At 44.6% G+C, this 12,027-nt stretch overlaps 1 protein-coding gene across 1 annotated transcript in view; it reads right to left on the bottom strand.

Annotated features, from left to right (window-relative positions):
* Positions 1 to 3,289: 3,289 nt before the first annotated feature.
* The window catches only part of LOC141171736 (PIH1 domain-containing protein 1-like), a 28,906-nt gene continuing 20,168 nt past the window's right edge, over positions 3,290 to 12,027 (bottom strand). Inside the window, exon 4 of the mRNA XM_073655380.1 lies at positions 3,290 to 3,312. Coding sequence (XP_073511481.1) covers positions 3,290 to 3,312 — 23 coding nt within the window. The remainder of the gene's footprint in view (positions 3,313 to 12,027) is intronic.

Below are 12,027 nucleotides of genomic sequence, written 5' to 3'. Positions count from 1 at the left end.
CATTCCCGCCGGCAAACCAGAAGTAGCGTCACGGCCGGTCAGCGTCACACTCACACATAGGTAACACAGGATCCACCATTCACAGTAGAGGATGTCACAGCTCACCTCCTCCTGTACAATGACTGATAACACCTCTATATACAGTAGATAACACAGGATCCACCATTCACAATAGGTGATGTCACAGCTCACCTTCTCCTCCTCCTCCTGTACAATGATTGCCAGTGTGAAAATTTGCAAGACTTTAATATAGATAATAATACGTAAAAAAAACAAACAAACAAAACATAAAAACCTGTCACTTAATTAACAACAGGTCCCATTCCCATGAAGTCGTCTTTTCTCCATTGATTCTTGACCCTGGTAAGTCACGACGTCCATCCCGGGACCGTGTGTCCAGTAATCAGCGACATTGTGAGTGGGGAGGGATTAGGGACGCTGCGGGTTTATTCCAAGGTTAATCTGTGAGCAGCTGTACTGGAGAAGATGTAGGACACTGCATCGAGGAGGGGAAATCCTGGCCTGGCACAGCGCCCCCTATACAACATACTGGGAATTGTGCTCAGTGGGACATGTATTTCCGGTCCACGTACAGAACGTGATCATGTGATATTATTGGTGTATTGCATGGCCAATCTACAACACATGCAGAGTACATTGATGTTCTCCTTCAGCCCCATGTTAAAAGGTTGAGGAGTTACCTTCGTGACTCCAGCCACCTCATCAACCTTACTAAGGACATCCAATGGGAAGAATCATTTGTATTTTTAAGCCTTGATGTTACATCCCTTTACACCAATATTGATTGGGAAATTGGTTTATTATGTGTTGAACATATGATCTCCAAAGACACCGGCCTGTCGTCCTCCCACAAATCATTTATTCTATCTGGGTTATCTTTCATCCTTAATAACAATTATTTCACTTTCCTCCAACACACTTACCATCAGATCAAAGGGACCGCGATGGGGTCAAAGGTCGCAGCTACGTTCGCTAATATTTTCATGGGCATATTTGAACTGGTGTTCATCTATGGGGGTCCATTTTGGGAAGGCATTATATTTTACAAAAGATACATTGACGACTTAATTTTCATTCTTAATAAGGACATCGCAGAACCCTCAGCCCTTGCCAGTTTTCTAAATAACAACTGCTGGGGTATTTCCTTCAATTCCGATACAAATAACACCAGTATTCATTTTCTGGATCTGACCTTATTTATAGAGAACAATAGGATTTGCTCCAAGACTTATTTTAAACAAGTGGATGCGAATAGTTCCATCCACTACAGCAGTGGTCACTACCAGAAATGGCTGCGTAATATTCCTTTTAATCAATTTCAGAAGATCAGAAGGAATTGCACTTCTGAAAATGATTTTTCAGAGCAATCAGGTATGCTGAAACAGAAAGTTCTACAACAGGGCTATCCCAAAAATCTTGTTGGCGAATCATGTGAAAGGGTAAGGGATACCTGTAGCCAGAATTCATTTCTATTAAAATCTAATTCAGATAAAATGTCCTATGAGCGCTGTGTAAAATTCATCACTACATAGAATTTTCAGCATAAATCATTTAGAGATATTCTGCAGAAGAATTGGCATATTCTGTTAAATGATCCGATACTCAAGAAGATTATCCCAGAAAAACCCTCCATTGTGTATAGGAGAGCCCCCACTCTAAGGAACATTTGAGCCCCCCGTAGGATACACACCCTTTCTACTCTAGATTGTAGCAAGATCAATAATAAGAATAAAACCATCACCAGATGTGGCAAAAAGAACGGCATGTGCGGCATGAATATTACTCATGGAGCCGACACTTCTGCATCCACATCAAGCAATGAACGCTTCACAATAAATAGTAATATGTCCTGTGACACTGATTCTGTCATATATCTGATTGAATGCACATGTCCCAAGCAATATGGCGGTAGAACTATGCAACCCTTTCATAAAAGACTAAATTCTCATAGGCATAATGTCGCTACAGGTTTTTTAAAACATGGTTTATCACGACATATGGCAATCCATCACAATAAAGACTTTGGGTGTCTTAAAATCCTGCCCATAGAGCATATTCCATGCACCACTCCCAATAGAATTCAGGGTCTCAATAGGAAAGAGATATACTGGATAGATCAACTAAATACTTGGAAACCTTGGGGTCTCAATGAAATATCAGAGGTTTTTATTTGAAAGCACTGACAAATATAATTGACCTCTACATGGTCAGGAACATGTGTCTTGGCTTGTTCTTGATCCACTGTCCCGATCCAGGGTTTCACTGAGTTCAGTTTCCTTTCTTCTTATGATCATTGCGTTCTGTTCCCAGTAGTCTGCACCATTCCCTAGGACACTTTCAGTGCTCATCATACCACCTAGTGGACATTAATGCGCACGACTATTCTCTAGTACTACACCGATAATACGGACACACTCCTAAAGAAATTATTCATGTTGCCGATACGATCACATATTCTATTATAAGAAGAATTAAAATTATTTTGTTTAGTATGTAGGTATAAGTTAGATATATCGTCTAATATCCGTTTATTACCTCCTATCAGAACAAGATCAATCACAATATACATGAGCACCCGTGGCTTAGAGGGTTGTACCATGATTAAGATCTAAACATGATCCATTTGATTGCAATACACCAGGTTCAATTCCTGCTTCAGGAATTATCTATATATTTTAATTATTTATTATATTTTTTTTGCATTGAACTATATCGGTTTTTAATTAATTTTTAATCATGCTAGCAATATTTTATTCCCGATGCATATATACATTGATGGATACTCAAATTTCTGCCTTTTTATTGATTGTATTTTTCTGCCTTAACGGCCACATTGTTTTGGCGCCAGTTGTTTTCACATTTTTTGTATATATATGTCCACTCCTTGCTATACCGGACACAAGCTATGCACTGATGAAGTGGACAGGACGTCCAGGAAACGCCTCTTATTTTAGCTTCTAAATAAATGGATTCTTAACCAACCACTGGGTATTGCATCACTTCGTGTGACCCGGAGGAGCGGAATCATGGGCATTTTCTTGCATCCACAACTTCTGGTACATTCCCTTTTCGGCATATGATTTTCTATATGTTCTCAGCCTGATATCCCTCCTAACTGATGTCTACTGCTTCCACAGCACGAAGACTTGCTGAGCCTTAGAAAGAAATGATTGCGCTCTTGGACCCAACCCCTGCAGTACTTGTCCATGGGGGCGCCAAATAACATGGAGAAAAAAGTGACAGAAGCTGAGGAGCACACCAGGATTCTTCAAGGAGGAATAGACTGGATCTCTGGAAGAGTAAGCAGCATTATTATCACACACATCCTCTCTTCCTTCACGTAGGTCATGAATTTAGGCTATATGGTACGAGTATAAACCAAAGCGGAACTGACTAAGTAAAAAGTAGAGTTGCTGAGAAGCGGCAATAAGTGTAACAATAAATTCTCTTTAAATGGAATCTGTCAACAGGTTTTTATGTAATCCAAGAGCAGCATGACGTAGGGGCAGAAATTCTGATTCCAGCGATATGTCACTTGTTGGTCTGCATGCTGTCATTTTGATACGATCACTGTTGATTGTATTAGAGCAGGTTGACTAGGAAGCACAAGACCCCTAGTCCTGTAGTGATAATCTCCTTCTGATAAAACACTTATTGTATCGAAACAGCTAAAAACAGACTAGTAAGTGACACATCGCTGGAATCAGGGTCTCAGCACCTACATCATATTGCTGACAGATTCCCTTTTAGAAAGCATGTCCATCCACAATATTTTTCCTTTTAGGAAGATATTGAGTTTGCTTGTGACTGGTGGTAATGCTGTAATAGGCACAACGTTTGGATAATTGTAGTGTTAGATTGTACCTTTACTCCAACCAAATTCTACACCCACATTCACCCATTGTTTATTGCAGATGCTGACTGATCTAGAACACGTTTACCCCCAGTGGTTTGGACCAATCGATGTAACGGCACCACAGGGCGATTCCTACGTGTTCCCCGTCTACCACTTGCTTCAGTGTTTCCGCAGAGATTCCCACAAGATTGACAGCTACTTGAAGATCCTGCGATGTCGCCTGATACACGCCAACTGCTAGGGACGGGAGCATTGTACATTATATGCCAGCATTTATCTCTGGTGCCTCAAAGTGGACATTTTAGATTGGTAAACAAATAAAAAAACAACTAATTGAGAGTTTGTGTTCCAACCTGTTTTTTTTAGAAAATGAGAGCAACATTATTAATATTTCTCACATATTGTCATTTCATATACAGTATAGAGGTAGCAGGTAAGGAATAGAGGATCACGGCAACTGCCAGGAGGACAACTCCGTATATAATATTATGGCATATTGCCAGGATATAATATTGTGATTGGCGATGGTCTGACCACCGATCCTTAGAATGAAGGAATGGGGAACCTATCAGCTTTTTTTTTTCCTGCACAGCTGTGCTTCCAACCACCCACCCATAGTGCAAAAAAAAAAAAAACCCTAAAAAACCACAATGGGTTCAACCGTACTCAAATTGTTAACTGGGAGCAACGATTAATGTGAAGGATATAATATTTTGATTGGAGATGATCCACACTCTGGTTCCACCACTGATCCTGAGAATGAAGGCATGGGGAACCTATCAGCTTTTTTTTTTCTGCACAGCTGTGCTCCCAACCACCCACCCACAGTGCAAAAAAAAAAACCCTAAAAAAACAATAGGTATAACCGTAATCAAATTGATAATTGGGAGCAACGATTAGTGAGAAGGATATAATATTGTGATTGGCGATGTTCCATCCACTGATTCTGAGAATGAAGGAATGGGGAACCTATCAGCTTTTTTTTCCTGCACAGTTGTGCTCCCACCCATTGCACAAAAATACCCTAAAAAAATATGCACGTACTCAAATTGTTAATTGGGAGCAATGATGAGTGTGAAGGGATATAATATCTTGATTGGTGATGGTCCGACCTCTGGTTCTGCCACCGATCCCAAGAATGAACGAATTGAGAACCTATAAGCTTTTTTTTTTCCTGCACAGCTGTGCTCCCAACCACCCACCCATAGTGCAAAAAAACCCAATAGATCTAACTGTACTCAAATTGTTAAATTGGGAGCGTGAAAAAAAACACCAAGGTTACTTACCGGTAGCCGGTTTTTCCTGAACCCATGACAACACACCTTGAGAGAGGGATCCGCCCCACCAAGGACAGGAAACCGTCTGAAATAAAAAGGCGGTACCTTTCCCTCGCTTCAGTTGGATTACAGAGCATTGAGAGGACCTCCAGAAAAGGTTAGACACATAACCAACACCTACTATATATATATATCACCCAAAATGTAAAGTGCTTCACCAGGGCGTGAGAAAGACAGGGGGGGGGGGGTGACTACGGGTGCTGTCATGGGTTCAGGAAAAATTGGCTACCGGTAAGTAACCTTGGTGTTTTCCCCTCACCCATGCCAGTACACCTTGAGAGAATTTTGGAAAATATGAGCACCCTAGGGAGGGACCACCGCCTGAAGTACCCTTCTCCCAAAGGTAAGGTCAGAGGAGGATAGATCCAACCGATAGTGCTTATAGAAGGTGGATGGTGCAGACCAAGTAGCAGCTTTACATATCTGGTCAATCGAGACATCTGCTCTCTCTGCCCAGGAGGTTGCAACAGCTCCGGTGGAATGAGCTTTAATACCGTCCGGTGCCGGAACACCTGTAGATGTATAAGCTAGACAAATGGCCTCCCTAAGCCACCTAGCAATAGTTCCCTTTGATACCCCGTGACCTTTCCTACTCCCCTGAAAAGCCAGAAACAAGGACTTGTCCTTCCTCCACTGACTAGTCATGTCTATGTACTGTAGTAATGCCCTTCTAACATCTAGATTTTGGAACCTAACCTCCCCAGGGTTTTTAGGGTTACTGCAGAAAGAGGGAAGTACAATTACAGTGGAATCTGGATACAACTTTTGGAAGGTACGATGGATCTGTACGCAGGACGACCCGGTCATCATGAATTTGGGTGTATGGGGGATCAACAGAAAGGGCCTGCAGGTCACTCACCCTACGGGCCGACGTTAGGGCCACAAAGAGGATGGTTTTGAGGGTGAGGATCTTTGGAGAGATAACCTGCAGGGGTTCAAATGGGTCGCCAGAGAGTGCATTTAAAACCAAATTCAGGTCCCAGGGAGGAAGAGCCCGAACTGGCTTAGCTCTGGAACAGGATTTAATGAATCTAGAGACCCATCTGTTCCCTGCCAGGTTACAATTATAGATCGCCCCTAGGGCGGACACCTGAACTTTAAGTGTTCCCGTAGCCAACCCTAGGTCACGTCCCTTTTGTAAAAACTCTAGGACTTCTCTAACTGGAGGTTTATCCGACAATGGGGAGTCTATAAAATCCAGGAATTTTCAACAGATTCTGGAATAAATTTTAGTTGTTATGGGCTTTCAACTACCCAACAGGGTAGAAACTAGGCCTGGTGAAAACCCCCTATTGCTCAGTAACAACCTCTCAAATTCCAAGCCGCCAGATGGAAACCTTTGGCTTGTGCATGGAATATTGGCCCCTGGATGAGAAGGTCCGGCCTGTCAGGCAGGACCCAGGGATCTGATTATCCTCGCCCCCTCCTCCCGAATTTTCCTCACAACTGCCGGGATCATCACTATCGGTGGAAAGGCGTAGGCCTTCCTGAACTTCCAGGGAATGTGGAGAGCGTCTACAGCATAGGGATTCTCTGTTGGATTTAGTGAACAGAATCTCTCCACCTTCCTGTTCGCCCTGGTGGCGAACAAATATATGTCCGGTGACCCCCATATCTGGATAATCTTTTGGAAGACTATCGGGTTTAGAGGCCACTCTCCTTGTCTTAAAGTGTGGCGACTGAGGAAATCTGCTCTTGAATTTTATACCCCCGGATGAAAAGAGCACTGAGGGATGGGAGATGTTGTTCTGCTAGATGCAGGATCCTGTTTGCCACTACCATAAGGGAGTGAAATCTTGTTCCTCCCTGGTGATTTATATATGCCACTGTCGTCCGATTGTCGGACCTGATCTGGACATGGCGACCCTGTATGTGGGGAAGGAAGCTTATCAAGGATTTCTCCACGGCCAAAAGCTCTTTTAGGTTTGATGACGCTTCTTTTTCGTGACGTAGTAAGAGCCCCTGAACTGAGAACTCTGCCAGATGACACCCCCAGCAGGAGCCACTTGCATCTGTTGTAATTGTGTGGTCGACTGGTTTGGACCATTGTAAGCCTGCGGTCAGATTCTCCCTGTTTGTCCACCAGGAGAGGGAGTTTACTGTCTCCAAAGACGGAGAGTTTTTTTTCCTATATGTCCGTTGAAGGATTTCTGAGCCGACAGGACCTCCCACTGAAGAAGCCTCATATGACTCTGGGCCCATTTGACTGCCGGGAGACAGGAAGTCATGGAGCCTAGTAGGGACATTGCTTCTCTCAAGGACATCACGGGAGACCTTATTGCCCTTGAGACCAGGCTGATTATTTTGCAAACCTTGTCTTCCGGGAGGAAACAGGATTGGCGTTGGGAATCTAGGGTCAAATCCAGAAAGATCTGAGTCCTTGAGGGGGATAGCTTTGATTTTTGAATATTTATTAACCACCCCAGGTGATATAAAGCTGTCTGGACTTCTAAAAGTTGAGAGGAACAGTGGTCCTCCGATTTCCCTATTATCAGAAAGTCGTCCAGATAGGGAACAATCACCACGTTCTTGATTCGGAGAAAAGCTGTCACCTCCGCTATAACCTTTGTAAATACTCTCGGTGCTATCGAGAGTCCAAAAGGTAGGGCAGTGAATTGGAAATGTCTCAATTGACCTTGGATGAACAGGGCTACCCTTAGGTACTTCCGGTAGTCTGGATGGATTGGGACGTGATAGTAGGCATCTTTTAGGTAGATGACTGCCATGAAACAATTGTGGTGTAAGAGTTTCACTGCAGAGTTCACTGATTCCATATTGAAAGTCTGGTTGATTATCAGCTGATTTAGACTTTTGAGGTTGACAATGGTCCTTAAGGACCCATTTGGTTTTTTTATCACAAACAGGGGGGAATAAAATCCCCTCCCCATTGTGAAACTGGAACTTCGTGAAGGACCTGCTTGTTGACTAAGTCTAATACCTCTGATTCTAGAGCCATCTGCTCCTCCCTGGACTTCCTCCTGGAGGTGATCATGAAGGTTCGGTGAGGGACCTGACAGAAGCGTATCTTTAGGCCGTTCTTTATGATATCCAACACCCAGGGATTTGAAGTGATGGCTTCCCAAGCTGGGATAAAATGGGAAAGCCTTCCCCCGACCTCTAGCCTCGCGTCATTGGGGAGATTTTTTGGAACTGGAGGATGGTCCTCCAAGCATGTAACCAGAGTCCTTTTTAGATCTGGGCTCCCATCTTTTCCTTTATCCCGGAGGGCGACCCTGGTTAAATCTCTTCTTCCGAAAATAGGACCTTTTTGTTTCCCCCGTGAACCCTGGGAAACCTCTCTTTCTGTCGCCAGCCTTCTCCAAAAACTCGTCCAGTTTTTGGCCAAACAAAAGTTTACCATCACAAGGAAGAGAACAAAGCTTATGCTTAGATTGTAGATCTCCCGGGCAACCCTTGAGCCACAGGGCTCGTCTGGCAGCATTAGACAAATTTGCAGACCTGGCAGCGAGTTTAACTGAATCCACTGAGGAGTCGGCCAAAAAAGCAGATGCTGCTTGTAGCAAAGGCAGATTGGAGAGGATTTTATCTCTGGACATCTTTTTATCCTTTAGCTGGTCTCCTAATTGCTGAAGCCACACCATAAGTGACCTAGCGACACAAGTGCCTGCTACCGCTGGCTTCAGGCCCCCTGCTGCTGCTTCACAGGTGTGACGCAGGAAGGAATCTGCCTTCTTATCCAGAGCATCCTTTAGACTGCCCGAATCTTCCAGGGGTAGGGACGATCTTTAGGATAATCGGGCGACAGACCCGCCAACTTTAGGAATTTTGTCCCAGGACTCAGAGACATTATCCTCGAAGGGGTACCTCCTTTTAGAGGATGAGGACAATACTCCTGATTTCTCCGGCTTCCTCCATTCCAGGTCTATAAGGGTCTGAATTTGGGGATTCACTGGAAAGGAGCGTCTTTTTTTCCTCCAGGCCTGCGAACATATCTTCCAGGGACCTGGCTGCCTTCTCCTCCCTCAACCCCATGGTAGATCTGACCGCTCTGACCAACTTGTCAGTATCCTCAATAGGGAAACAGGGCCTACCACTGTCTGATGAAGAGGAGGATGCCGAGGCAAAGATCCTCTGACTGGGAGGATAAATCATAGTCAGAGGAGATATCTTTATGGGATCTCTTTTTCCACTTTAGTAAGCCTTACAGGGAATCCTGCACCTCTGAACGGATTACGGACCTCAAATTAGAAGCGAAATCCGGGGTGCTCTCCGCTATCGTTTGGTTAATACAGCTTGCACAAAGCTGTTTCTGCCAATCTATGGAAAGGGGGGCCTGGCATAAGGAACAAACCCAGTGGGTTCTTTTTGCCGCTACTCTTCTTCCTAAGGAATGAAGGACATAATAACTTTCCATTACTATTAAGTGACATTCACGAAGATCACTCACCCCTGAAGTCACAAAAGGGTACCGGATTTTGAGGCTGTGGCGGGACATAAGATGAATCCCTTCTGGATGGCCCTGAAGCGTCCGACACCTTACTCCTCCTGCTGCCGCTGCGGTTGCTGGAGCGGCCGTCCGTGTGCGAGGTGTCCGACTGCTTCTTCCGCTGGCGTTGATGCGGTGGAGGGGTCAGCTGCTGCTGCACCTAGCTGTCCTGGTCTGCCATAGCTGCTACACCCGAGCTTGAGTATAAGCAGCGCTTGTCAGGAGGCCCCCACCTTAAATAGGGCACATCCGGACCTCCTCCGGTCCATGTGTCCTCCCCCCTCCTGACACCCACCGGCCGATCTTTGAAAAAAAACGGCCGGCAAGCGTTTACAGGGCGCCGCCATCTTGGTTCCGGGTGCAGCCCCCGACGTCATCGGGCACGCCTCTCCAAGCGTGCACCGCGCCGTGACGTCAGGCGCGTCATATCCGGAAGACACTGCTCCCAGCGTGCGACCACCCAGGAGCCTGCGGCAGGGAGAGGACAGCGCAGCGGTCTGCGGGGAGCCGGAGCCCTCATAACCGCATGCGCCTGCTCGAACACGGCTCCAGGGAACCGCGGACGGCGCTTCTGGGACCCGGAACCCGGTGCACAGGCAGGTGCCCGCACTTCCACACCGGAACGGGCCCAGGTAAGAAGACACCCTTCTTCAGACAGGTTCCCATCAAGGACAGGAAACCAACTGAAGCAAGGGAGAGGTACCGCCCTTTTATTTCAGACGGTTTCCTGTCCTTGGTGGGGCGGATCCCTCTCTCAAGGTGTGTTGTAATGGGTGAGGGGAAAATAATGCATCCACTTCTTTCTAAATTAGGCTGTCAGACCCCCAAGAATGACATCCTAGTAATATGCCATGACTTATACCTCTTTAAATGTATGCAAAGAATAAACCTAGATATCCAGGTATACGTTCTATTGATTGATTTCTATAAGGGCCTATTTACACATGGAAATGTGTATCTGCTACGTACATGAATGATCGGCTGCAGCCCTTCCACTTGGCCAGTCAATGGATCCGCAAACCACAACAAGTAATTCAAGGAGATGGAAAAGTAAAAAAAAAAATTCTAGTAACATTGCATAGCGTACCGGCGATTGCGCTATTTAACTTGTCATCAGTGATTGACGGCATATAAATGGTTAAACAGCAGTGATTCACGCTCCGCTCTGGCCGCTGCTGTTACAGCAAGATGTCGGCTGTGTAGGATGGGGGCTCTGCTCCTGAGCCCACCCGAAACAGCAATCCAATGGACGGTTTCACACACCACATTATCCAGTGGTGTTTAATTTGCTTTTCTATTTAGGAAACAAAACCGTTTTAATAAAGTTTTCCTTCTCTGGTATCTAGGAGCCATTTCAGCTATTTGTAAAGGGAATCTGTCAGCAGGTTTTTCTTGGCTATTCTGAGAGCAGCATGATGGGGTGAGCGCCACACTAGGAGTAGGACCACCGAGCCCAGAGCTATTGCAAGACGTGCAGACAATATATACCAGGTATGAATGAATCCAATGCAACATTATTGTTACTTGGGAATTAACCTACTTGGATATAATACAACCCTTGATATATGTATATACCAAAAGGTCATTATCTTGGGAATGCCTATATTGGCTTTTATTATTTAGGATTATATCCTTTTACTATGTGACCTAGGATATACTATCAGTATGCATTAGCACAATTGGAGCTACTACTATCCAGCCCTGATGTCTCTGCAATTCAAATATTTACATTATACCTCCTCACTATTATATGGTATTACTATATATATGTGTGTGTGCTCTTTTCTTTTGCCGCCATGTACCCAAATTGTTATAATAAAGTTCTTTTTTAACACATTGACCCCTTGTCGGATGTACTATATATTGGTTGTTGTTGAGAGCAGCATGATGTAGAGACAAAGACCCTGATTCTAGGGACGTCTCACTTACAGGGCTGCTTGTTGTAGTTTTGATAAAAATCACACTTTTATCAGCAGAAGATTATCACTAGAGGACTAGTAAACCTGCTGCCACGTAGTCCAACCACGCCCCCCACCACTGATTGGCAGCTTTCTGTGTACACTGTATATAAACTGCCAATCAGTGGTGTGGGTGGGGTTATTATACAGAGCTCAGCATTCAGAGATCTGCATGAGAAAAAAAAACTGTAATTTTATCAAAATAACACCAAGCAGCCCAGTAAGTGATACATCGTTGGAATCAGGGCCTCGGATTATGCTGCTCTCAAATGGGGTAGCAAAAACCTGCTGACATATTCCATTTAAAGGGGCAGCTGCTACTAAATCCAGACATGGTGCAAAATTTAAATTCTGCTGCAGATTTACTGCTGTAGATTTTTAATTCCTAAAAATCCATGTAGATTCAGA

This window comes from Phyllobates terribilis, unplaced genomic scaffold, assembly GCF_046119375.1.
Source record: "Phyllobates terribilis strain yellow unplaced genomic scaffold, ASM4611937v1 Scaffold_12__6_contigs__length_324123572, whole genome shotgun sequence".
NCBI classification, from domain to species: domain Eukaryota; kingdom Metazoa; phylum Chordata; class Amphibia; order Anura; family Dendrobatidae; genus Phyllobates; species Phyllobates terribilis.
Note: the sequence above shows the minus strand (reverse complement) of the source record. Positions and strands in the feature narration are given on the sequence as shown.